The sequence below is a fragment of the Antechinus flavipes genome, chromosome 1 (genome assembly GCF_016432865.1).
Source record: "Antechinus flavipes isolate AdamAnt ecotype Samford, QLD, Australia chromosome 1, AdamAnt_v2, whole genome shotgun sequence".
NCBI classification, from domain to species: domain Eukaryota; kingdom Metazoa; phylum Chordata; class Mammalia; order Dasyuromorphia; family Dasyuridae; genus Antechinus; species Antechinus flavipes.
Window position 1 is genome coordinate 224,927,592 of NC_067398.1, and position 23,915 is coordinate 224,951,506.

The following is a 23,915-nucleotide window of genomic DNA, read 5'->3' on the forward strand; positions in this document are numbered from 1 at the left end:
GAAGATGGATACATTTTGCATGAATGTTCTAAATAAAGAAAATGAAGAAGGGGCAATGCCCCCTACTCACCCATAAAAAGGAAAGGATAACTATATTTATTTTGGTAATTCTTTATAACTTCTATACAATTGGTTTTATGTTAATTTGTGTTTATTTAAATGTTAATTTATTAAGTATACTCTTGGGTGGAATGTGTGGGCTATTTCTTTTATAACATAGCCTACCAAATGATAGGAAGTTATACTTACTAGATAATGCTAGGGACTGGAACTGGGATTTCTTGATACATAGAACTCTTGGATGAGGAAACTCTATCTCCCAGATTTATGTCCTTACTTTGGTAACTGGGCTCAGAGCCAGGAAGACTTTGGCCTAAGTCTCATATTTAGGCTGAATGACCTTGAGCAAATCACTTCTCAGTTAAAAAAAAAAAATCAACTCTAAGATGACATTTGTAAAAATGTGGCCACTTAACTACCCTCTGAAGTCACAAATAACTATTCTAATACATTTTCTTTAAGCATCTCAAATATTTAAGTACAGATGTTATGTAATCCTTTTAAGTCTTCTTGTTGTAAATGTCATTTTCTCTACTAGACAATAAACACCCAATGATGTGGTGCAGCCATTGTCAGGAATGAAGTTCATCCTATTTCCATTGTCAGAAATAATGTGAATCCTAACCATATTTAATCTTATCCCACATAAAAAGAGCCCTAATTACTGGGACTATCTTGTCAGCCTGATTAGGACATACTATCTCACCAAAATAAGGGATCCTTCTTCGCTGAGCTGACACTAGACAGATTCTCACCCTACAAATATCCTTTGAGACCAAAGCAACCTCATTATCCTGTATTAGCATACCCTATTTCCTCCTGTCCCAGCATGCAGTTGCTAATGTGGACATTGCACATGTGACTTTGCTTTTGATTAGGACCCTTCCTAAATCTCTATTCCTAGCCTTTACTTCCCCTCTCCTTCTTCCCTCTGACCTTTAAATTGCCCCTTCACTCACAGCCAGCAACTTAATCATTCTGATTAACCCATGAGCCCTTTCATGACAATAAAAGGTCATTGTGAGTATGATAATGCCTTTATGTGAGTTTTTCACATTCCAAACCGCTCTCCCAGAATTTGGTACTTCATTATCCTATAGAGAGGAAGTACAACTATTTCATTTTTGTGCTCTCAGGGTCCTTATGCCTTATGTTTCACATAGGAGGAATACAATAGTTCTTGAATCCATGGATGTAGTTAGACAAGGTAGCAAGTAACCTGATGCCTTAACCCTTTCCCTACCTCTAATCTCTCTCATCTATTCTATAATTCCTAAAATTCTACTATAATAGTTTTTGAGTCCTTTAACTTAATTTATGTTTTTGATTCTGGTTAGAAAGCAAATTCTACTCTCCACTCCCATGGCCACTCCCTGAGAGTGAATTTGTAAGCTATCATTAATTATTTACATTTTTACTAAGAATGAGTATCTGATTCTTGAGAACATGTTGGTATAGGAAGATAGCAGAAGATCCTGAAAACCTGAAGTAATATAGTAAAAGAAAAAAGGATAAAAAAATATAGATTATTACAAAATAAATTTTTCCCATGATACAGCTGTGGATAGGAGCAGTCGTGGCTGACTTGTACTTTACAGAGGTAGAAACCATCAAACTTGATGTCCTCATCAATAACAAAACCCTATTTCAAATAAGAACTCTCATATTCAAACTGTATTATTAATTAATATAATGTAAAAGAAATATATTTCCTTATCTGTGACCATCTGACACACAGCTTCTTAATTTTTATACAGCCAGATTTCCAATTAAAACTGGGGCATTTTGTGTTTATCTGATATGTAGGAGATATGACTCCTTAATGACCAAGAGTATGCGAAGAGTGGAGCTGGTGCCAGAGTTTCTTGGGAAAAGGACATATATTTCCAGAGACTCTTTGATAGAGAAGAAAGACAAAAAATATTCTAGCGAAAAGAGAAAAAGACTTTTGAAACTGCAGAGTGTCCACATGTGGACCCCAGACTGGGGTGAAAGCCCAATTTTATTCACATATAATGTAGCCGAAATAATTGATGACAACACATTCAATCAGCTATGGGGCAGTGGATAGAAGGCTAGGTCTGAGTCAGGAAGAACTGACTTCAAATCCAATCTCAATCTTTATTAAAGCAAATCACTTAATCTCTATTTTAGTTTTCTCAACCAGTTTAGTAATCTTAATTATTCAAGCTTTCTCTTCCCTTGTTTCTTCTCCTCTCTTGGTAACAATTTCATAAATATGCAAGTTTCTGTTTAGATTGTGCACTCTTTGTGCTGTCTTAGGGTTCCACATGCATGTTCATTTCACATGTAACAAACCAAGTTTTAATGTAAGTTTTGCTAAATTGTGATTGTTTATTGACAATCCATTAAATGGCAAAAGCCATCAACCTCATAGAGTTTTATGAGGATCAAATGAGATATATCTAATAAATGCATGTTCCCTTCCCCTTCATCAGTATTTATTAGGCATCTGCTATGTGCCTTGCATTTTGCTAGGGGCTGAGAATATAGATACAAAGGATGAAATGATCCCTATTTACAAAAAACTTATTTTTTTTTTTTTCCTTTTTTTGGTGAGGAAGTTGGGATTAAGTGACTTGTCTAGGGTCACACAGCTAGTAAGCATTGTGTCTGATGCCACATTTGAATTTATGTCCTGACTTCAGGGCTGGTTCTCTATCCACTGAACATCTAGTTGCCCCCTATATTCTAATGGGGAAAGACAACAAGTAAGTATTTAAGTATATTAAGAATAAATATAAGTATAAAGTAGCTAAATATAAGGAAACATGGAAGGAAGGGCACTAGTGTTAGAGGAGGAAGGAAGGATCAGGAAAAAATTTGAGTAGAATGTCCTTTCAAGATGCAAGGGAAAAAGAGATTCTATAAAGTAGAGTTGAGGAAGGCATACATTTTAGTTAGTGCAAAGACATAGAAAGGCGATGAAATATAAGTTAGGAGCAAAAAGAAGGTCACTTTGGCTGGATTGTAGTGTTCAGGAGTGGGGAAGGTAATATTGTGGCTAGAAAGATAGACTGGGATTCAGCTGTGAAAAGTTTTAAAAATTAAACAAGGGAGTTTATATTTTATCCTAGAGGAAGGCCCTGGAATTGATTAAATAGAGGAATAACATGGACAGATCTATACTTAAGGAAAATCTCTTTGGCAGTGGTATACAGGATGAATATTATTATGAGAACAAAATTTTTATTAAAAATAAATGATGAGCTTATTTTTATCTAGAATGGTTTGTACTGTTTGGCCTAGGTAATTTTAAATAGTTACAATGAATAAAAATCATTTTTAAAAATCTGATTATTAGAATTAACAAGTGGAATAAATATATAATATCAGTTAGAAACAAAAATAAAGACTACTTTGCTTTTTAGAGTCTAGATGTTTCAGTATGATAATTAAATATTGTCAAAGGCTTTGTGAGTAGAAGACAGAAAACTTCATGTATCCTATGATAAATACTGAAAAATAAATTTCGAGAACTTGCTAAGATGTGAAGCATGATCCAAGATTTTTTACATGATAACAGGAACACTATGCCTTTGACCTGGAGAAAGCCAGTTGGTTTATTTGAGAAGTAATTTCACAGCATTCTTTACACCCTTCCATCAGAATGCCTAGTTTCATCAGTCAGTCATTTTAAGATTAGTTCAAAATTCATGGTCTGACAACCCAGTGAAGTGGGAAGGGGTTTGATGAAAAGTGATGTTTTAACAAGAAAAAAAAAAAAAAAAAAGCATCATGTTCCCTCGGTTTGGGGATTCAAAGGATATAAGAATAATTGAACTAGTCAACTCTTGGTTATCCAAGAATGATTATTCTGTATATCCATTATCCATCTTGCCCTTCCTCTTTATTTCTTCTGCCTAGTTTTTGGCTATTTAAGAATTTATTTACTATGCTTATTAGTAAGTTTCTCATTTAGATGAAATTCATATCATTCAGCTTAGTTCTCTTAGTAGCTCAGGGATGAAAGACATTATTTTCTATTATGTGAATAACCCATTATTAATTAGGATCCAGACTTTTTATTTCCTCATTAAGGGATCAGTCCCTATAGGTCACTCAGCTAGTTTCTGAAAGACATGGCTAATAGAGAAGCTTGTCCTAATCCTTGGAAAACATACTCCTTGATCTTGGGCAGGATTCCACTAGACTAGAAAAATTACTTCTCTTTGAAGTATAAATAGAATCTAATCTAGATGAATTCTTGCCTTTAGGTAATAAGCCTATGTCCTTGTACCTCTCCACTGGAGTTTAGGGTGATCCAATTCATGAAGGAGAAAACTGACTAGGATGGTCTGGTTAAAAATTTATTCTTCTGTCCATATTGCTGAAGGTGATTGAGTCTCATGATCAAGCCATTTTCTTAGCAGGAGGAGCAGAAGCCTTAGCCTACCTCCTCATTAATTATTCAACAATCAGGTTTGATTTTCACCCCGTTGGGGACATTCCCATTTCCAAAGAAATTTAAAGCATTTGATATCTTCATAGTCTTGCCTTTAGTTCCTGAGAGAAATTACTGATCATCAATTTATTATTAGTTAGTGTAATTAATAAATAATTATCTGGGAATTCTGTCTTTTGGGTTTTTCATTCCCAACAATAGCCTTGTGGAAGATTCAAATCAATAACTGAAGTGAGGCTAATTACTTTGTCTTTTATATGAACATTCTTATGTAGAAGAGGTTAATTTGCATGGCACTACACAGTAGAAGCAAGACTAATTAAGTGAAAGTTACGGGGAACAGATTCAAGTTCATAAGAAAGAACTTACAAACAACTAAAACTATTAAAAATAAAATGAGATGTTTTGTGAAACAATGAGTACCCCATCACTTAAGAATTCCTATGTCAGGAATAATATAGAGGAAGATTATAGTAAGTTGCAACTGAATTTCTAAATTCCCTTCTACTCTCAGATTCTCTGACCTTATGATCACATACATTTGGTGCTAGAAGGGATCTGAAAGGTCATTTGGTCCAAACCCCTTATTTTAAAGAGGAGAACACAAAGGTTTGGAGAGGTTCATTGCTTTACTCAAAGTAGTCACACAGCTAATAAGGGAACTGGAGATTTTCTGACTCCAATCTGCTGCTCTAATCTATACTGGATCCATCTTCCTCATCTCTTAGAATCACATAAAATGGAAGGCTACCTGAAAACTGTCTATTTCTGTACCTCAGCAAAGAACTCAGTGCTTTGGCAAATATACAAATTAGGTGAATTCTATAATAATTATAAACGTATTCACAACTATATATGCATTTATATTTCTTTTGCCCTTCTGGGAACATTGAGGTCATCCTATGCCCTCCTGATTGATGGAATCACTAGTCATTCCTTCTCTGGCTGAAGGCAATGGAAAGAGTATTGGACCAAGAGTCAAGAAAACTCACATTCAGACCTAGCCTATCTCTTTGACTTTGGGCAAGTTATGTAACCATTATCTGCTTTAGTTTCTTCAACTGTAAAAATAGGGATAATCATGGGGAGCCTCGAAACTCTAAAACTTTGAAGGATAAGTTCTCCTTGAATCTTGCTACTGTATAGACCCTGCCGAGGACAAACAGCTTCATTCTGTAATCTAGGGGGGGTTAGCTGAATCTGGAGTTGGAGATACCAATTCCATTGAATTGGAGAAACACCCATTCACTTCTAAGATTTTCTATTCAATTCCAGGTGGAGCTAGCTAGCTCTAGCTGAAACCCAGCTTGTAGATAAAAGGAGACAACTTGGAACTTCACCCACTATCCCCTACTAGCCCCCTTTGTCTTGTAGCCAAAGCTTCTATTATAAAAGAGCCAATCTTAAACCCTCTCCTTGCAGAGGACCTAAGATGCCAAGGAATCTCTCTTGCTGGCATAGCAAGCCTCTGCCCACTGGGATAACATTCTCTTCCAGTGTTACCCTCTCTTTATCCTCACCTATTTCCCTAATGAGACTTTAAATCTCTCTGTCGGGATTTCTCTGCTAGAAACTTTATACTTCCAGGCTGGGACCTTGCTACTAAGGAATTTAGCCCTTCTATTCATGCATAGCAAAGGCTGACTTTCCAATGCCTACAATACACCTCTTTTACCAATCTAGGTTTTTGGGTTTGTAAATTCCTTTACAGAGAATCCCTGTGCTGCCAGAAAGGGGATTCTTCAAAATTCTCTACCCTTGCGTCAAATCCCAAGAGAGTGTAGGGAAGCCAAACCTCTCCATTTGGTTCCCTGAACCCCAAACCTGCCACTAACTTCATCATCTAACTCCCTGACCACCAGGAACCCTAATTTCATTTTGGTTCCCTGACCAACTTAAACCTAGAATTCATCAATAGGACCTACCTCACAGGGTTGTCTTGAGGACCAAATGAAATATTTGTAAAGCATTAAGCATAAACACTATATAAAAACTTCCCTTCTCCTTTGGTTTCTGTCTCTTAAGCAATCAAATGCAAAAGGACCTGTGAGCTCTTGGATTTCATTGTTTCCTTGAAATCACAACTTATCAATGACTATCCTCCCATAAATTCACTAAAAGGGAGTGCATTTGATATTGTGGGGACCCTCTTAGAATCTCTGACCACTGCAGTGATGTCAATAGAGTACTATTGATCTATTATCCATCTCTAACTCTTGCCTTATGAGTAGGCCATTTTCTCTCAGATATTCCATGATGAAATCCTTTACCACACTCCTGCAAATGATTATTTTTTATATATTGCAGACTACTTATGTCTACCAAGCACTAATCCATTAGCTTTCCTGTAAGACCTATTTTTAATTCCTGAGAAACTGTAGTATTCCACAAGATGTAGTAATGTCATTGGTGGAATATTAATATGAACATGGTGAACTTTTGTTTTCTGTAGAAGTTGGAACCATGAAAAGAGTTTTATAATTTCCTAAGGGCAATTCAACTTGTACTCCTTTTTTTTGTTCTGGATCTACTTGTTGCTTTATAGTCTGTCCCACATTTATAGTTCTTTTTAGTGAATGGTATAATGGTAAAGACATGGACTAATATGAAATATTGTTGTGAAAGTTTGTCTGTTTCCTACTAACATCTTCACAAAGAATAGCCTTGAAGCATGTACAGATGACTCTCAAAAAGTTTTTATTTAGATGCATAATAGTTCAGTAGTTATTGGGGTATTTTCTCAGCTGTCTTTTTCAGTACTAGTAAGGTTCAAAATTTTTTCCATGCCTTTTTTGGAATTGATTCCTTGGAACTTTACTATCTTGTACACTTACTAGTATAAGTCTCCTTTGCCTAATCCAACTACTTACTCCCCGCTTTGTTCTCTTTTGTACCATTCCTCCCTTTCTGTAAGCATATCAGGACTAGGTTGGTATCTAAGAGTAGAGGCTCTACTGTCCTTAATGGTGAAAGAAACTTGGGATGAAAACCTTTTCATTAACCCAATAATTCTATTACTAGTATTAAATTAGGGATATTCCTTATTGTAGTTTGGTATAAGAGCTTCCTCAATACACAGAGTTTAAAAATTAGGAAGAGATTTCATCAATTAGTTGCTCCTACTCATTTCAATTCCATCACTTGGCCACAAACATTTTTATGAATGAGTGCTTATGTGACAACCCAGGTGTTCATCCTAGGGAAGAGAAAAGAAAACCTATATACAAGACCAAAGGAGATTTATTAAAGGATATTCTTCACCATTATCTGAAGACTAGAATGTGACACCATGCGTCTCCAAATCAGCATCTAGATTGGGGTGATGGTAGTTCCAAAAAATGGCTTTCCAGCTTTTCTTTTTCTTTTATTTAATGGGTTAATTTTAATTCAAGATGCTCTCAAAGTCTTAGAGCAGTCTTTTACTCCTCCATCTACTTTACCCTTTCTACATCCAAACAGTTACAAAGTTCTGTCAAGTTTACTTTTACAATAACTCTCAAACACACCTCTTCCTTTTGTAGATGGTCTGAGTTGCTCTGGTAAGAAGAAAAACACCACCTAAATGTCCTTTCAGTTCTGAACTCAAGATAGCATAGTCTTCTGACAAAAAATACAATTCATTATTGGACTTATACTTAAAATATTTTTAGATTTTTAGGACATGAAATTCTCTGGTTAAGGTTGTCATCTCTTCTCACTTAAACTGCTGAAGCAGCCTTATTACTTACTAGTCTTTCTGACTCCAGTTTTCTCCCTTTCTAATCTATCTTTCAGATCAATTATCCAGATGTGATGCCCTTATCATAACATTTCATTATTCTTCATTGCCCTTTCATAACGTACTAAACAAAGTATACATAGTGCTATTCTAAGAGGTGAGAAAGAGTACAAATACAAAAAGTGGTTCCTATCCACAAAGTATTTATCCTATCTATACTGGGAAGAAGAATGTGTGTGTGTGTGTGTGTGTGTGTGTGTGTGTGTGTGTGTGTATGCTCAGATAATGCAAGGTAATTTGAGGAGGCAGAGAACATAGAAAACTGGGGTGAGGTGGGAAATGGGGAACATAATGCTAAAAAGATACCATTTGTGCTGAACCTTGAAGGAAAAAAGGAATATTTCCAAACATAACGATAAGCTAAAACAAATACATAAGTTTTGCACACTCTATATTCTTTCCAAATCCTTTGTTCCTTTTTTTCACTTTGTCTTGCTCATATCTAGAATGGCTATCTGTCTTTGTCTCCCTCTCTCCTTGATCTCCACCAATTGAATTTCCTCCTTTCTTAAAATGTTGAATTCAAGTGCTACCTTTTCCATCCTTTCTTAATCCTTCTTCCTCTACTACTATACAAATATACACTTCTAGGTGATGTGTTTGTAATTACTTTGCTTAGATTTCTCTTTTGTTCTTATGTTTTCCTTATGAGTATATATTCATTCTGTATCCCTAACCCCATTGTAATTGTTTTGGTTATTTCAGCTTTCTTTTCTCTCTCTCTTTGTATCCCTAGCATGATGCCTTATACACAGTGGGTGCTTAATAAATGCTGGATTACTTATTTGACTCTATTTAATCCATATCTTAGTTAGGAAAGGCCCCAGTTATTTCTTATATATGTGAAAATAAGTATGCAAAAAGAATGGTGAGGATCCCTCTAACTCATGCATATCAAAAAATTAAAATCCCTCTGCAGAAAAGCATCATCAGGAGAAGGTTATATTTTCATGAAGCATTATTTCTAATGTTGATTTTGCAACTGGTTTCAGATTTGTTTATAAATCAAAGTTCTATACATAGGCATTGCCATTCAAAGGTTGGGATCTATGTTTCTTTGCTTCTTTAGCTATATTAGCTAATTCCAGATTTTTTTTTTTTTTATGGTTTTCATTTAGTGTGGCTGATGAGGATAACCCCAGCCAACCACAGCATATGCCATTTTGGCAGAACACAAAAACATCTATTTGGATGAAAACTTCACTAGTATAATGTGAATGTCCTGTCATGAATGACTTCAATTGCTCAGCCACAAAAATTAAAAGGCAGAACAAAGGGCTTCTCAGCAACTTTAGGAGCTCTGGTAATGTTAGTCCTGGTCTGGCATATTAGTAACTTTATATTATAATGAAGTGAACAAAGAACAAGGTATCCCATTCACTAAGCAGTTCCTATAACCAGGGGGTTCCCTGATCCGCAGCTTCTTTTACTGAAGTGGAAACTTGCTCTTGGAGAGCATGAAAAGTGCTGAAAGCAGGTAAATCATCATCAAAAAAATATAAATAACCAGAGGAAATGGGTGGAAAAAATTAAAAGGTGCAGTCTGATCATTCTCCAAGGAAAAAAATAACACTAAATCACCATCCTTTCTGTCTGATCCTGTTGTTTTTACAGAACAGTTAAACACCCAAGGAAATACCAGTTTGGTCTAAAAGACAATTTATAGCTGGGTCTGCCCCACTGCATCTGGATATGTTTGTGTAGTGGGACTCCATTAGTTGATAACATAGTTATTTGTCTACACTAGAAGCTATTAACTAGTGCTCTGAAACGCTGGGAAAAAATATACTGCACAGAGCTAAATTTTCCTCTAAATTTTTTTTTTCTAATTTTTCTTAGTCAAATTGCAGGTTTAGTGATGGACAAAGCCTTTTAAGGGTAAATCACAGTTACCCCCTCACAATGAATCAATCATCCATAAGACATTTAGTAAATGCTTACTATATGTCAAGCACTGTGCTAAGTGCTGGGGACACAAAGACCACCCTTCTGAGAATAGATTAAATCGAAGGTCAGTCTGAGTGCTTTCAGCCTGATGCTGGGTGTCTGGGCTTAAAAGAACAAAATTAAGGACTCTTTCTTTTCTCTTCCCTCAGGGTCAACTGTTCCAAAAAGCAACTGAGCTGTTCACAAGACTAAAATATGGAAATTAGCTTTCTTGGCTTCCTGCTATCCCCCCTCTCCAATTCTTAAAAATCCCTGGGAGCTTTTTAAAACAGTCACTTGTAGAACTTAAGTGTTGGAGGTTTTATAGCAAATATTCCCTTTGAGAATGCAAAAGCTCAACAATTAGGTACTTAATATAATAAATGTATACATGAATAAATTTAGCCTGGCTTTCACTAAAAAAAAAAAAAAAAAAATACAACATCCTGAAAGAAAGAAAATCTAGGTTCAGGTTCTGGCCTTGTTACTGGCCCTGTGACAGTAGGCAAATCAGTGTTCATAAGTAGACCTCAGTTTCCATATCTGTGAAATGAACCAAGCATGAACAGATAAGCTATAAGGTCTTTTCCAGCTCTAAATCCTGTGATCTGCTGAAGAAGTCCCGTTTCTTGGACTAGCTTAGGATCATAAGGTCATAGATTTAGAGTTGGAAGGGACATTAAAAGTCATTGAACCCAAACTTTTCATTTTATGTTTAATATTCCCACTGAGTACTCCCCTAATTTGCACTCAAAGGTTGGGTACTGAGATTTTAAATTAATCCTGTGATTATCTATATCTCAAACACTACAACTCATGAGTTTCCTCTGGTGTATTCCCTATTAAGAATCAGTCAGAGGACACAACTAGACTTTGTTTTAAAACAAAGATATTTTATTCAGATTGCACAGTGGGAATATTGGTCCATAGCATTCTTCCTATAAACCTGGGGCACACTCTCCCATGACTGCATAACACATTTGTGAGAAGTGTGGGCTCAAACTTAGAGTATAAAAATAAATAGTAAGGGACATGTAGAAGAGACCCATATGGAAAACGCAACTCACAACTCCTAGTATTACCAACCTTGGAAGACCCTTCTCTCTTCCTAGAATCTTCACACTAAGTTTCCAGGGTTTGTTCTTTTCCATAGCTAAATTTCAGTTGTGGGGTTATAATATTTGAAGCTATTTCTTCCTTCTTGGCCAAAATGCATTTTTATAACCGGTGTAACATCTCAATTAACAATGTGTGATTGCACTTGGGCCTTAAGTGACTTAAGGAAGGTTGGGATGAGACAATCTTATCTCCATTATACATTGAAGAGAAGTTCAAGTTACACACCCAAGACCACAAAGGTAGTCAGGGGGCAAAGCTGAAATCCTGAACAAAAGAAGTCCTCTCACTCAGATTCTAGCGCTTTTCCTACTATATAGCAAACTACCATATTTATTGGACAAAACAAGACCCCAAGCCCATGTATCATAATGGATCAGGCCTCTAAGAGCAGAATAGAGGATGGATAGAAGGGTCCAAGAGAGCATCTCCTTCTGACTCTCAATGTCTTACTGCACTGAAATTCTGAGGCATTCAGGGTCTGCTTTATTAGTGAGTAAAACTGGACCATATGTCAGTAGATGATCAATGAAGAAACAGTGGTTCCTTGGGCTTCTCAATTCAATTTAAATAATTATGCAAGGTACTGTGTTACTGTTGGGGATATAAAGATAGTTGTGAAATAGATACTGATCTAAGGAGTTTACTATCTAATCAAGAGTGGAAAAATATATACAAATATCTTTGATATTAAGAAGAACATGGAAAATGCAAAGTAATACAAAACCTTCCCACAAGCTATAAAATATTTAAAGTATAGATCATTTTAAATTAAGAACACTGAGTATAAGAGAAAATTTCATGGAAGAAGGTGACATCTGCACTGGGCCCTGAAGAAGGGAGAGAGAAGGGGAAGAAACAAGGAAGAAAAAAATCAATTCCAAGCATAAAAATTACGTGAACAAAGGCATGAAAATAGAAATTTCTAGTATGTGAAAAAAGGGAGTATGACCTGTGACTGGAATTGTCACTTGGGGATATGTTGGCAAAAATGGGTAGAAATAGGGAAAACAGGAGGAGGGAAAGGCATTGGTAGCTAGATTATGAGTTCCAGTACAATGGGCTTCATAAATGGTTCACTTGGTATCCCTATGCAAAGAATAACAGTATCATACCACGTTGTGTAACTCACATTGTACCACCGTGCTGAAAGCACATAAAAGGTTGTTGTTTAGTGGACAGGCTGAAATTTAACTTACTGCCATCCTTACACTACTAATACACTAAGTAGAAATCTGTAAATCACTAAACAAATGCTTTCAAGAACATATAACTAGGGGAGTTACCTTTGGTATTCCAGAAGTATCGAGCCAGGTTTGAAAAATATCTTCTACAGACAAGCCAAGCCTTAAAAAAATAAAAAAATAAAAAAAAAGGATTAAAGAGTAATTACATTTTGCTTTCTCATAAAATAGTTCCCTTTCACCTAGTCAAGTAAGTGTAAACCAGAAAATTTCCAAAGAAATTTGTATTTTTGGCAAGAAGAGCAACAATTCCATCGACTAGATGAGGTTTATAATGTACTTGAATTAAGCCCATGTTCTTTTTAATTAATCTCTATAGATGAGGTAAAAGTAGACATTTAAAGATATATTATATTTGATCCTTTAAATAATTTTCATGCTTAGGAAACAAAAAGAGAGTAGCAAGTTAATATATAAGTATGCATACATGAACACACAAACACACACACACACACACACACACACACACACACACACACAAAATGTTACATGCAATGTTCTATATCCATAAACTCCCAACCCCTATCTTTGCAAAGTAATGAGAAGAGCTATATTCTTATATTTATTCTTTGGAACCAGTTTCTTAGAAAGGAAACCAAGAATACTAAAATAGTTATAAAATATAATGGAGGGGAAAAAAAGTTTATGGACCCTAGATGAATAACCCCTGCATTCTATTGTGCCACAATTTGATTAGCCATTCACCCAACTACCGTGTTTCCCCGATAATAAGACCTATCCCGAAAATAAGCCCTCCCCTTACTGTGTAAGATTCCTCTAAAATAAGCCCTCCCCCGAAAATAAGCCCTATTGAGATTGCTGCTGTAGTGAAGGTGATCCCCTGCACTACACGCTACATTACAGTACCCTCTGTATGCACCGTCCCCCTCCTCCCCTCCCCCCCCCCCCCCCCGCTCAGAGCTGCATCCAATCAGAGCTGCAGCAGTGAGCGCGTCATCCTGTTCTTCCCCAGTGATTTGCTTGCTGGCGTCATTGAGAGCAGTGCCGCGGAGGAGAGCTGAGGCAGGACAACATAAAAACCTGGTATGTAAGTGGGAGTGAGGGGGCATGATGGAGGATAAAAGGGGCATGATGGAGGATAAAAAAAGAACTCAGGGGGCATGATGGAGGATAAAAGAAGAACTCAGGGGGCATGATGGAGGATAAAAGGGGTATGATGGAGGATAAAAGAAGAACTCAGCCAGCACTCACCGCGCTAAAAAAATGAAGAACTTCCTTGCAGAGAGAAGAATAGATCAAGTAATGATTCCTGCAGGAATGACTGCCTATCTCCACACCCTTGATATTGCAATAAACAAGCCATTCAAGAACCATTTGCACATGGAAGTCAATGACTACATTGAAAATAGAATGGAAAGAAATCAGCGTGGAAACTTTGTGAAGTCCTCTCTGCAAGAAGTCGTGACTTGGGTGAAGAAGTCATGGGATAAAATTACTGACAGCTGTGTCCCCAAGGCACTATGAGCAGGTTACCTGGACAAGACATGTTCATTTAAAGAGAGCTATATTGCTGGACATGACAGATTGGGGCCACTTCTTCTGAAGGAAATAGAGGCGCAAGACATCTAGGATGGAATTCAGGGTATGGACACTTATGACGATGTTGTTGAAGATGACATGATCATTATTGAATAAAGGTACTTTTTTTTGTTCACATTTACCTGTTTATTAAAATTGCTGTCAATGTTCATTAAAATAAGCCCTCCCCTGAAAATAAGCCCTCTGGTGTTTTTCTGTCCAAAAAAAAATAATAAGACAGTGTCTTAATATCGGGGAAACACGGTAGTAAGTATTTATTTTTTCTTGAGTATTTTGATACCTTGAAAAGTGCCAAAGGAACAGTAGATGCCACACTAGATTTAGATTCTAGTCTTAGATATTTATGAATCATATGTGACTTGGGTAATTCATTTTACCTCCCTCAGATGACGTTTCCTGATCTGTAAAATGGGAATAATAGTAGCCCCCACATTCCAAGATTGTTATGAGGACAAAAAGGAGTGTTTGTATGTGTGAGAGTATGATGTGTTTGGGATATAGCACCAAATGATGAGATTGATGTAGGTACCAAGTGTTGAGGTTCAGTCATGTGATAAATTCACAATGGGCATTCTCTTTGACAAAAAATAGGTTTATTTAGAAGAAGAGGTTTTAGACAAAATGAAGAGATACAATAGATACCAAGAATGGTAAATATGAAATGGATTTGGGAGAGCAAGAGGGATACCAAGGAAAGAAGTTTGGAAGAATCCATTAAAGGAATATGCCATGAGGTGGGAGTACTCCTTTGACTGGCAGGTTAAATCCAAAGAGGCATTTAACACCCTAAAAGAGTTAGTTAGCTATAAGAAGGAGAAAGACTCCATTAGGCAGGGCACTGTGGTAGGCTAATCCAAAAAGGGTTCAGCAAAGATGGCATGAGCCATGGACAGATCTAAAGGGGAAATTTAATCTTAGGAGTTTGACATACCTTGGATTTCTGACTACACAGCAAGATGGGATTCCCCAAGACCTCCACAGAGGGTAGGATCATAAGGTTGAACTGATCCCCATCAGTGCTCTTCTCTGCTTGTTTCAGGGAGTAATTTTATCAGTACTTCAAACTGTCTCTGACAACCCCATTTAGTGATCTAGGAGCGTGTGTGTGTGTGTGTGTGTGTGTGTGTGTGTGTGTGTCTGTAAGCATTTAGTTATTTATGGAGAGTTTCTTTTTGTCAATGACCTCCTTGGGTTATTATAGTCTTGGCAATAGAATTTACTTGCATAATTCCTAATTGTTTTCCAGAAATGATCAGCTAATTCAAAATTCTGTTATGTTTTAATATATTAACTTTCCACAGTTCCTTTCACATTGACTATTTTGATTTTTAAAAAAATCAGCTAAATTAATGAGAGATACTTTTAAAAAATCACTGGTGGTACTATAAGAATGAAAAAGTGCTGATTTGTTGAACACTAAAATTGCCTGAGCTATCTTTTATGTGTAACTTGAAAATGTCCTTAGACTAAAGCAAGTAAAAATAACAACAATGACACTTAAGGTCCAACTCAGATGTGAGAACTACTAAATAGATCCTACTTGCACTGACTCTGTTCTAACATTGCACCTATTTTAGAATCACTAAATTCTAAAGTTGGGAGTGACTATACAGTTCATTTTGTACACATGACTCATTTTGTCTACTTTGACTCTGAATCAAAAAGAACATTCCCACTTGTTATATCTTAATCTCCAATCATCTAAAAGGTCTTTGCTTTCATGAACTGCTGACTTGAATACTCCTTAAAATTAATTAGTATACAATATATTCAAGGTTCAAATTGTTCCATTGTTTATTCCTTTGATAAAATCCGACTTGCAGAATCCTGGGAAGACGACAAAATGAGGGTTATCTTATAGGCAATTCTTAGGGCCTCTAACCCCCACAATATAAGTAAAAACTCCAAAATGCAAAAGACTCAACAATTACATAAAAACTAAAAATGGAAAGAAAAAAAACATAAAAGGGTAATTCTTAAAGAAAAAAAATAACTGAAGACTGACTCATCAACCCACTCTAGATGAATTACTCCCCCAGCTTCTTTCCTCTCTACCTCAATTCACATCCAGCCCGAGGGGGCCCTGCAGCAATTTTAAGGACTTGCTTTCTTTTGAAAGTAAATACCTTGACAGTGATTTATGCTGAACTTCCCATCCACGGGCCAGATAAAGCTCCCATTACTTTATACCTTCCTCCCTTTCTATCTCATCTAGCTCAATGGAGTGGGGTGATCCTAGTAAGCCAATCCTTCCTAACTATCTGCAGCAATTTGACACACCAATGTTTAGTTATTCCCTTAAAAGAACTGAAGGACCTAACTTTCAGAGTTGAGGTCAGTGAATCTAAGTATCCTAGAGGCAAGAGAAGCAGGAAGGGAGTGGGAATGAAGGGGCATATGAAGTCTGGTAGAGATAGATGGGGAGGAAAAAGAACAGTAGTACAGGATTATATATATATATATATATATAATATATATATATATATATATATATATATATATATATATAATATATATATATATATGTTGTTGTTGTTGTTGTTGTTTTTTAACAGTTTACCAGATAAAAAGCATGCAGCCAAAAAGAATGGGAAAAAAAGGGAGACCAAGTGCAAAGGTTTTTTGAAAAAATTTTCTGAACCTTGTAGCAGGGAGAGCTCTGCCCTTTCTGGCTTAGTCTCCAAGGTGAAGCCTGGGAAGGAAATAAAGTCAGTTGTAGAAAAGATGAAGAATCCAAATAGGCTTAATTGTAGTGGCCTCTTAAGAATCTCTCTATGGGTCCCAACTACTCACACTTAACCTTTGAAGGATTCAGATATCTTCCTCCTCTGTTGAGAGATCAGAGCAGTCAAAAGAGAAGAAATGTACAAATCTGAAGATCCATCTCAATGGACAAGTACTTTGCAACAAAAGAAAATAAATCAATATCCACCCCCCCCACCACCACCAAGGAAGAAAAGGACAAAAAGGCCAATTAAACAAATAAAACAAAAAACTCTCCAGAATGATTCAGAAGAATAATGAAAATATTTAAGTGAGAATAGCAAAGAAATTATCACAGAAATTAGTAGCCTTAAGAAATAAGGGAGACTAGAGAATTTAGAAGATGGAATGCAAAAATGCAGAGGCAGAATGAAAAATGATTAAAGCTAAAATAAAACAAAATAAAATAAAACAAAACAAAATTAGTAGAAGACATAAGAACATTACCAAACAAGAATCCACTTCAAGAAAAAGTATGAAAAAAAAAAGAATATGAAGAATTAATCTAGGTAGAGATCTTCCCTAAAACACCACCAAAAAACCTGAATAGTGAACAAAAAACTCTCAAAGCAACTATAAATTATTAACAGATATCTGAAATATAATTTATCATTAATAAAAAGAGAAAATCAGATCCATAAATAGAAAATTGGCAAAGATGACACAAGATGAGGGAGGACTCTGGGAAGATGTAGATTGGTAAATTTCAAGCCTTCCCGATTTCCACCACAAATAGAACAAAGTTGTGCCTCAGGGCAAACAGACATGAAAACTCTAGAAGATTTAGGGTAGAACAAGGGTCCTCCAGATAAAATCCCAGAAGATCTGAAGAAAGACTGGGGGGCCAGGATTAACTGGTGTGACATGCAGACACCTCCGGGCTAACTCCACAGAAACAATAAGTGGGAAGTCCTGAGGCTAGCTGGGGGTGGTTGGAGTCTCTCCATAGGAACCACAGAAACTTTCACCTCCCACTGTTTGTGGAATCCGGGTTTGAGTGGGGAAGACTGAAAGAACATTGGCTGATTAGGAACCCCAGACCCAGCTGTGCTACTGAGGGAACCTGTACGTATGAGTGCAGAGGCAGTGGAGGAGGGATGCTACTGGCTATGGGAGAAGCTCTTGGTTTGGGATTTCTGGTCAGAGGGGAGAGCTAAAGGGAAGCCAGAGACACCATCTTTCCCACCCCAGGATTGGAGGTGCTTACACTAATTCCTCTTATTGGGAAAAAAAAAAAAAATGAACTGTCCCACAGTATGGGAACAGAGAAGACCAAGGTCCATCTTTAGAGAAGGACACTTAAAAAAAAAAAAGACTGCCCCAAAGACTAATGGTAAATGGATCCCTGCCCAGAGAGAATTTATAGAACTCAAAAAAGGATTTAAAAATCAAATGAGAGACACTGAGGAAAAACTAAAACTATACTAAACTAAAATAAATAAGAACCATCCAAGAAAAATAAGAAAATTATGGGGGGAGGGGGAGAGAAAGTTAACTAATAAAAAAGGATATTCAGAGTCTCAAAGACAAATATAATTATCTGAAAATTAGAATTGGGCAAGGGGAAGTTAGTGAAGCTATGAGAGACCAAGAAATAACAAAAAAGATTATAGAAAATTAAAAAAAAAATAGAGCAGAATGTGAAACATAAGAAAATCACAAATTTGGAGAAGAGATCAAGAAGAGAAAATATAAGAATAATTGGACTGCCTGAAAGTTGTGACCAAAAAAAAAAAAAGTTCCTTGACATAATAATGCAAAAAATAATCTAAGAAAATTGTCCTAGAGTGACAGAACATAAGAAGGTAGAAATAGAAGAAATCCATTGATCACCACGTTGATAAGATCCTTTGTGAAAAATACATAAGAACATTATCACCAAATTTTAAAACCCCCAGAACAAAGAGAATATTTTGCAAGAAACAACAACAAAAAAATTCAAATATGCTGGAGCTACAATTAGAATTGTACAGGACTTATTAGCAGCCACAATAAAAGACCTCAGGTCCTAGAATCATATCTACTGACAATCACAAAATTATTTATAATATTGAATGAGAAAAAATGGACATTCAATGAACTTGCAGATTTTCAGGACTTTCTATTATTCAAACTCTAACTAAATAGAAAATTGGGCATATGACAGCCAATATCAAAGATCAATTTCAAGGAACTCAACATGGATAAATTGTTTATTTTTTTTTAACATGAGAAATGTATAGTATATGTATAAGGCTGACATCAACAATATGATACTCAAAAGAAAGACTGGGGCAGAATTAAGATAAAAATAATAATTATGCCACACAAATGAGGTGCAAAGGAAGAATAGACACAGAGGCATTAGAGGGGAGAGGAGGGCTTATAGTTCTGAAAACTTACTAACATCAGGAATAGATTAAATAGGGAACACTACATATATACCATAATCTATCCTCTAAAATCTATAAAGAAATAAGGGCATATAATGATGTTCTCTTTTGTTTTGTTTCATTTTGCTTTGTATTCCTTTTTTTTTTTATTATTCTGTTTTTTAAAATAAAATAAATCTGGGGAAAAAAATGACACAAGATAGTCAATTTTGTAAGGGATGTAGAAAGTCAAATACATTAATACTGTTTGTAGAGTTATAAATTGATCCATTGTGGAAAAGAATTTGCAATCATGAAAAGAAAGTTGACTAAATGTTTTTAGCTTTTGATCCAGAGATTTCTCCAGTAGGTACATATCCCAAGAAGGTTAATGATTTTGAAAAAAAGTTTCACATTATTCCAAAATAATTATAGCAACAGTTTTAAGCTGCAAAGAACTAGGAAAAAAATATGGCCATGGACTGGAAAATGGCTAAATAAATTTGTGATATACGCATATATTAAGACATTAAGACTTGTAAAAAATAATAAATATGATGAATCCAAGGAAACTTGGGAAGGCATATTAATTTATGTAAAATGAAGTAAGCAGAACCAAAAAAAATACATATCAAGATTAAAATAGTGTAAATAAAAAGAACTACACAATGATCAAAATAACATTTTGAAATGCTAATGCCCAAACGACCTTAAAGAAGAAACATAATAAGACATTTCTTCCCCTTCTTTTCAGAAGTGTATAATATTTCATATATACGTTTGATCATTTCTGATATCTTGGCTTTGCTGAACTGTTCCTCTTTTTAATTTTTTTTATTATAATAAATGGTTCTCTTGTGGGATATAGAATGAAAACAAGCTATATCAATGTAAGTCTTTTTAAAAACATACCATATTCTATTGGTGACAGACAGCAAAGTACAGATTGAGGTTAGAAACTTCAAGTTTAACTCTTCAAGAGAAATTGCATTCAAATTTTAGAACTATACCATCAAAGAATAAATGTAGGAAACCAGGAAAAAAATCTTTTATATTGTATAATAACAAATAACAGGATTATTCCACTATTATTTTAAAAAATCAAAGTAAAAATTGGACTATAATATTATGAAGGGTAAAGAATTTAAGCTGGTCCTAAAAAATAACATATCATGGAAAAACAAGCCTAAACATCAAGAAAAGTTCTATGTTCAGCAAAAGGGGAAGACTTAAATCACTCCTTCAAAAGAACCCAATAGGTATAGCTATCAGGAAGGGGATGTTTCTATAACATCCTGAAATGATGCCATAGCAGAATTAGAGGAAATGGGACCAAAAATCTTTTTTAAAACTCTATTTTGGGGTGAGTGGAGAGGAAGTTTAACATTTCAGGATGTCACCTTCTACAAGGCAAGAAAATGTGTCTAAGTACTAATTTCCTCTAGAGATAGAGGAAATGGTTCGAACTCCATGGAGCTATAGATTAGAGTGGGGGAAAGGGGGAAAGACATAAATTCAAAGTTAGATAAAAAGATAAATAAGAAGGGAAAGGGAAAAAAAAAAGACTGAGAACTCTGGATTAAATTTATAGAACATATTCTACTGTATCCAATTGAATTGAGAATTAAGATTCCCAGTAATAGAATAGAATATTGTAGGAATATATCCTAGAATAGATAGTTTAGAAGGGGAAGCAAAAAGGGGGATTTAATAAAAACACAATTTTCTAGAAAAGACTCATATATAAATATATGTAACTAAAAAGATAATGGCCTAGGCAAGGACTAAATACCATACTGTTTGCTAAGCTGATTAAAGTGTTGCCCTGGGGAATGTGTTAAGAAGGCAACCTATTGGGGCCTAGAGGAGCCCACACCCTAGTAAATCTTTGCTGGTTAAAAAAAAAAAAATAAAGAAAATCACTAGGATTTTCTAGCACATGGATTCACAGAAGAAATGACTGGAATCCTCTAGATACTCCTATATACTGAAATAGATGGAACATGTGCTGTGAATCCTTGTTAAATTGGGGAGAACTCTCAGTGGAGCACAGGAAAAGGGTGGCTTGAGAATTCAAGAAATGGTCCAAGCCCAGGAGCAGGAGAAGATCCTAAGAGTAGCTTAAGGGCGGTCCTGGAGTTTCATGGAAGAACCCCAGTACAGAGACAGCTCTAAGCCCAACAGAAGCAGGCCAGTGGAAAAAAGTTCTAGGCAAAGTCTAACACAGTGGCCAGAAGGTGGCCCTAGGCAAGAACCAAGCAAGAGGGTGGTCTCAGAGTTTCTAAACAAAAATGGGATCACATTTTTTAAACAGTTTATTCCAGCTCCAGTGTCTTTAGGACTTCAAACCACTTCAATTTGAACTTCAAAAGTACCTTCAATTCTTGTCCAAGAAGTAACTGCAGTTGGAGATATGCTAGGTAGGCTCCAGGCTTCAGGCCTACCCAAATTAAGGATGACCTGGAACTTTGTGTCAAGAATCAAGCTTCACAGCAAGCACAAGGAAGAGAGGGGCACAATGAACTCCACGAGGCAGTAACCCTGAGCCAGTGGCAAGAGGAGAGGGGTTCTGGAAAGTGTTTGATGGGAGGGTTGTTCCAGGAGTCTCCATAGTATAAGAAAAAGGCCTCAGCATTAGGGCTACTTGGCAATAGTGGAAGAAAGGTCACAAACAATTCCTAGGCTGTTGTGGCCCATCTTAGCATCCAGGCAGCTTGAACCTGAACCATAGCAAGAGACAAGGCCAAACAATTCTTACAGAAGGAGGGTCCTAATCTTGGACACAGATATTAGGACCAAGCACAGCCTGCCTATCACATTCTGGAAAGCAGAGGACCAGAGTTGAACCCCAACACAGACTCTCCTTGAACAACCTAGAGAAGTAAATCCTGTGGGGAAATACTTTGAGCCAAGAGATGCTTATCAAGTAAAAGAACAACCCCACAAGATTAATTAGAGCCTTGGAGGAAAAAAATATAGCAATCACAAAGATTACAAAAATAATTGTGAGAACTGAAACTTTTTTTTTAATGACATGGGAAAGAAAGAATGATAAGAAGAATTCTTAGAATAGATCGTGCAAAATCTTATCCAAGAACTGAATGTCCTGAAAATTAGAATGGGCCAAAGAACAAAACAATTGAATGGAAAAATACGTATTAAAATTAAATTTAAAATAAAAAAGGGAAAAGTGTGAAATACATCAAAAACAACTAACCTGGGAAACAGGTCAAGAAGCAATAAGCTAAGAATTATAGGATTATGAAAATTTTAACCAAAAAAAATTGCCCAGATATCATATTTTAAGAAATTACATATGAAAACTGTCCATATGAGAGCAGAGGACAAAATGATAATAAAAAATAGACCAGTAACATTTTCAAAGAAACCAAAAAACAAAAACTCCCAGAAAAGTCATAACCAAAACTCAGAGTTTCCAGTACAAAAAAGTAAAAAAAAAACCCACAAACCACCAAAAACAAAGAGGTCAAGTACCAAGAAACCACAGTTAGGATCACAAAAGACTTGCTAGCCTTCATTATGAAGGTGTGGAGAGCTTGGAATATGATATTCTAAAAAGCAAGTACTAAAGATGTATAACTAATAATATCCTGTCTGGAAAAACTAAGCATAGTCTTACAGATGAAAAAATGGGTTGTTAAAGAAAGTGAATATTCTAAGTATTCCTGATGAAAAGGCCAGAACTGGGTACATTTCGAAATAAAAATGCAAAAGCCAAATAAAACATAAAAAGGAAAGACATACATTTGTATGTCTGGAATGGAATTTGTGTGGAAGATTAGTTTACATGCTAATAGGGGATAAGAAAAAAATGCCTTCTCAGCACCTTTTAAGGACCACAGGAAAAAAAGGGAAAATGACATAGAGCTTGTGGGTGGTTTTATTCTGTTTTGAAGCTCTCAGAAGACAGAAATGAGAGAAACAAGGGACTATACTATATATATACTATATATAGAATATAGAAAGAAGGAAGAGAAATGAAAAGAAAACCATCATCACATAACAGAGTTTTATAAGATTAGTATTTAAATATGAAGGAAAAGATAGAGGGAATGAATCAGAAAAAGGAAGATTAAAACACAATGATACATACCCCCACCCGTCTACAAACACACATATAATGATTGTATTGTAGAAATAGATTTCAAAAGGGAAAAGGGAGAGGACTGGTTCAAAGATTGGGGAAAGGTAGGATAGATTTAGTAAGCAAGTACTCATTGGAGCAATGGAGCATGGAGCAATGGAGCATGGAGTAAACAGGCTTCAATGATGAGGATGGAAGGTCAAGGGAGGATTAAAAAGAAAGAAAAATTTAAAAACCTAAAATTAAGGGTGGGGAAAAAGAAAAGAGCTACAAGAGAGAAGAAATATTCCATTTCATTTGGAGACTACAAGTATCAGGCAAATTCCCTCTTATTATCCTATTTATAAAGAAGAGTGTGACGGCAAAGAAAGAAAAAAAAAAAAGGAAGAATTCAGGACAGAGGGCAATACATAATTAAGATGCATATCTTAAAATATAAAAAAACTATAAGACTAAAATGAATTAACATAAGATGAAAGAGAATAGTAGAATGGTTTAGAGAACATAAGAAAGACACTTGAACAAAGATTCACATAGAGTTAAAATGAGGGTTTGAAACTAAATTTATCATGCTTCAGACAAGGTC

At 35.7% G+C, this 23,915-nt stretch overlaps 1 protein-coding gene across 1 annotated transcript in view; it reads right to left on the reverse strand.

The window, feature by feature from the left end:
- Positions 1-23,915, reverse strand: part of AOPEP (aminopeptidase O (putative)) — a 448,257-nt gene that overhangs the window by 143,649 nt on the left and 280,693 nt on the right. Inside the window, exon 10 of the mRNA XM_051996910.1 lies at positions 12,593-12,653. Within this exon, the coding sequence (XP_051852870.1) occupies positions 12,593-12,653 (61 nt within the window). The remainder of the gene's footprint in view (positions 1-12,592; positions 12,654-23,915) is intronic.